Genomic DNA, 4,078 nt, shown 5'->3' with positions numbered 1-4,078 from the left:
TCCCACCTTTCAATAATAATAATAATAATAACAATAATAATAATAATAATAATAATAATAATAATAATAATAATAATAATAATAACACAGATATCACAGTAAGGTAACATATATCAATGAGAAAATCCACTGGGACTGTAGGTGGGCGCGACCCTAGGACCTCTAGAGTGCCAAGCCGCATACTCTACCACTAGAACTGAGGTCCTGCTCAGTTCTGATTCGCCTCATTACCTTAGCATCATCGGCAAACAAGGATAAGACTGCACATACTTCCTATGACAGATTGTTTACATATATTGAGTACCCTTGAGGCACTCCACTCCTTACCTCTCCTCGTCCTGATGAAGAGATCTAGAGATCATTTTGTTAGCTCTCCACTTGTGCTTTTTTTGTGTGTACAGTAATCTTTACCACTTGAAAACTCGTTCCGATACACCAGCCTGTTTTTCTAGTTGGTATAGGAGTCGCTTGTGAGGAACAGTGTCAAAAGCTTTCTGGCAGTCCAGGAAAGTGAATTCTACCCAGTCTTATCTTCTCTTTGACTCTTTTCATCGTGTTATTTGCTCGTGAATCTAATGAATTGGTTAAGCAGGATTTCCCGTCAGTGAATATCATGTTCCTGCAGGAACATGGTAAAGTTGACGCCCTTGCTAAGGTTGCAGTAAATAAAGACAGTATTGAACGGAATCTTGAGTTATCAAATAGGTCCCTTAAAAGTGTCATTAGACGAGAACTCCTGGATGAATTTGAAGAAAGTAGAACAGTGCAAATTGGAACTAGCAGGTCCATTGTTTATCACAATAAATTAAGCCATTTAGAGATAAATCTAAGCTCACGCTGTATGATATGGCAACCTATCTTATTACCAAGGATAAAATACCTAAAATCCTTGCACAGTATCCATATTTCGCTTCCAGTAGATAAACGACATACGAGATTAAGAAACAAGTGTATTGTAAAGACTAATAATAAACAGCAGCTCCCCAATGACTCTAACATCTCAATTGCTCAAACAATTCTGTGTTAGCGATAAGACCTACCATCTTATCGCTACAATGTATAATGACTTACTGTAAATATATAGCTCTTGAAATAGAACATTCTCAGTAACTATAAGGTGTGACATTGTAACTATAAGGTGTGAAGGATTGATGGAATTATTTATGTAATAATCTAAGAAGAGGTGTGATAAAGACCTTTTGTGCCCTCTGTAATATTTTTTGCGCTACCGCTCACAGGATGAGTATGGGGTGCACAATAAACTAACCGCCTCCGGCGGCAACAATCAATGCATCCATGTTGATGCTTAGAAATTAAATTTATTTGTTCTAAATGATGTACGAGTCATATTTAATCAGTGTCTGTAATATCTTACAAGGAATACATAATAGCAATACTGGTCTGTAGTTCAGTGACTCTTGTCTTCCTCATTTCTTGTAAATAGGAACCACAGTTGCCACTTTCCAATGTCCGGAAGTTCCCACATTTCTCGTGAGGAGCTAAAGACTATAGCCAGGGGTCCACACATTGATGCAGCTGCCTCCTTTAGGACCCATGCTGAGATCTTGTCAGGGTCTGTGGCCATCACCACATCCAGCTCCTCTAATTGTTTCTCAACTTCATCTGGTGTTACTTCAATTTCCGTCAACCTTTCTTCTGGTCGCACCTGTTCCACCAAAAGTCTTCGTTCCGGGGAGAGTTCTGGATCAGTCTTATAACTTCCTGGAAGCTTTTATTGAGTTTTTCACACACTTCCTTATCATTCACTATGTAGCTTCCTCCACTTTTATGATCACGTGCAGCGGGGTATGAAGGTGCGTGCAGCGAGAGACGGAGGTGCGTGCAGCAAGAGACGCCGGTGCGTGCAGCGAGAGATGCCGGTGCGTGCAGCGAGAGACGCCGGTGCGTGCAGCGAGAGACGGAGGTGCGTGCAGCGAGAGACGCCGGTGCGTGCAGCGAGAGACGGAGGTGCGTGCAGCGAGAGACGCCGGTGCGTGCAGCGAGAGATGCCGGTGCGTGCAGCGAGAGACGAAGGTGCGTGCAACGAGAGACGCCGGTGCGTGCAGCGAGAGACGGAGGTGCGTGCAGCGAGAGACGCCGGTGCGTGCAGCGAGAGACGAAGGTGCGTGCAGCGAGAGACGCCGGTGCGTGCAGCGAGAGACGCCGGTGCGTGCAGCGAGACGCAGGTGCGTGCAGCGAGAGACGCCGGTGCGTGCAGCGAGAGACGCCGGTGCGTGCAGCGAGAGACGCAGGTGCGTGCAGCGAGAAACGCAGGTGCGTGCAGCGAGAGACGCCAGTGCGTGCAGCGAGAGACGCCGGTGCGTGCAGCGAGAGACGCCGGTGCGTGCAGCGAGAGACGCCGGTGCGTGCAGCGAGAGACGCCGGTGCGTGCAGCGAGAGACGCCGGTGCGTGGAGGAAGAGACGCCGGTGCGTGGAGGAAGAGACGCCGGTGCGTGCAGCGAGACGCCGGTGCGTGCAGCGAGAGGCGCCGGTGCGTGCAGCGAGAGACGCCGGTGCGTGGAGGAAGAGACGGAGGTGCGTGCAGCGAGAGACGCCGGTGCGTGCAGCGAGAGACGCCGGTGCGTGCAGCGAGAGACGCAGGTGCGTGGAGGAAGAGACGCCGGTGCGTGCAGCGAGAGACGCCGGTGCGTGGAGGAAGAGACGCCGGTGCGTGCAGCGAGAGACGCCGGTGCGTGGAGGAAGAGACGCCGGTGCGTGGAGGAAGAGATGCCGGTGCGTGGAGGAAGAGACGCCGGTGCGTGCAGCAAGAGACGCCGGTGCGTGGAGGAAGAGACGCCGGTGCGTGCAGCGAGAGACGCCGGTGCGTGGAGGAAGAGACGCCGGTGCGTGGAGGAAGAGATGCCGGTGCGTGCAGCGAGAGACGCCGGTGCGTGCAGCGAGAGACGCCGGTGCGTGGAGGAAGAGACGCCGGTGCGTGGAGGAAGAGACGCCGGTGCGTGCAGCGAGAGACGCCGGTGCGTGGAGGAAGAGACGGAGGTGCGTGGAGAGAGCGTATGCTAGACAACTTCCGACTGGAGTAATCAAGAGGTAGAGAGGCGCGTCCGGTCCCATCTAGCGACAGATTTACGACCAGTGATGTTTGCCTGCTAGCCTGTCTGGGGCTCCTTTACGGTACTGACATTTTTATCCCCCCCTCACCCTCACTTCCCCTCCTCACTTGCTTCTACAACACCCCCCTCTTTCTTTCCATCTCCAGCCCCACTCTACCACCACCTCTTCTTCTCTCTCTCTGTCTCTCTCTCTCTCTCTCTCTCTCTTTATCACTATCTTTCGTGATCTCAATATCTCTCGCTCTCTTAATACTCAACATCTCTCTCTGTCATATATATATATATATATATATATATATATATATATATATATATATATATATATATGACAGAGAGAGAGAGAGAGACAGACAGACAGACAGACGAGGAGTCACAATAACGTGGCTGAAATATGTTAACCAAACCACACACTAGAAAGTGGAAGGGACGACGACGTTTCGGTCCGTCCTGGACCATTCTCAAGTCGATTGTGCACAATCGACTTGAGAATGGTCCAGGACGGACCGAAACGTCGTCGTCCCTTCACTTTCCAGTGTGTGGTTTGGTCAACATATTATATATTATATATATATATATATATATATATATATATATATATATATATATATATATATATATATATATATATATATATACATATATACATATATATATATATATATATATATATATATATATATATATATATATATATATATAATGACCCTACTACCCCCCCCCCCCCCCCCCTCTATCATCCGCCTCGCTCGTCTATTATGTGACCAGCAATCTAAACATTACAAAAGCCTTTGTCGCACGCAACAACTTGTTGGCAATTAAGCCACTAAGGTTCTGATGAGAGCAAATTAAGGAGCGATATGCTAATTACATCTAATCATCGTAAGGGGGGTTTCCCGAACCACCTAATTACAGGCTACTAACGACATCAAAGTCAGGCCACAAACCGCACTGTGGATGCTACAGGGAAGCAAAACAAAACAATGGTACAGTTTTGTTGATTAGGGTA

At 48.1% G+C, this 4,078-nt stretch overlaps 1 protein-coding gene across 1 annotated transcript; it reads left to right on the top strand.

Annotated features, from left to right (window-relative positions):
• The first annotated feature begins 1,808 nt into the window (after positions 1-1,808).
• Positions 1,809-3,053, top strand: LOC138359642 (axoneme-associated protein mst101(2)-like). The gene has a single exon (XM_069319050.1). The coding sequence runs from the start codon at positions 1,809-1,811 to the stop codon at positions 3,051-3,053; it is 1,245 nt and encodes a 414-aa protein (XP_069175151.1).
• Positions 3,054-4,078: the final 1,025 nt, after the last annotated feature.

The sequence above is a fragment of the Procambarus clarkii genome, chromosome 92 (assembly GCF_040958095.1).
Source record: "Procambarus clarkii isolate CNS0578487 chromosome 92, FALCON_Pclarkii_2.0, whole genome shotgun sequence".
Classification (NCBI taxonomy): domain Eukaryota; kingdom Metazoa; phylum Arthropoda; class Malacostraca; order Decapoda; family Cambaridae; genus Procambarus; species Procambarus clarkii.
The sequence above is the reverse complement of the archived record's forward strand: the minus strand, read 5'-3'. Positions and strand labels throughout refer to the sequence as shown.

Coding starts and splice junctions, on each gene's coding strand:
- LOC138359642 (XM_069319050.1), top strand. CDS start 1,809: ATGAAGGTGCGTGCAGCGAGAGACGGAGGTGCGTGCAGCAAGAGACGC.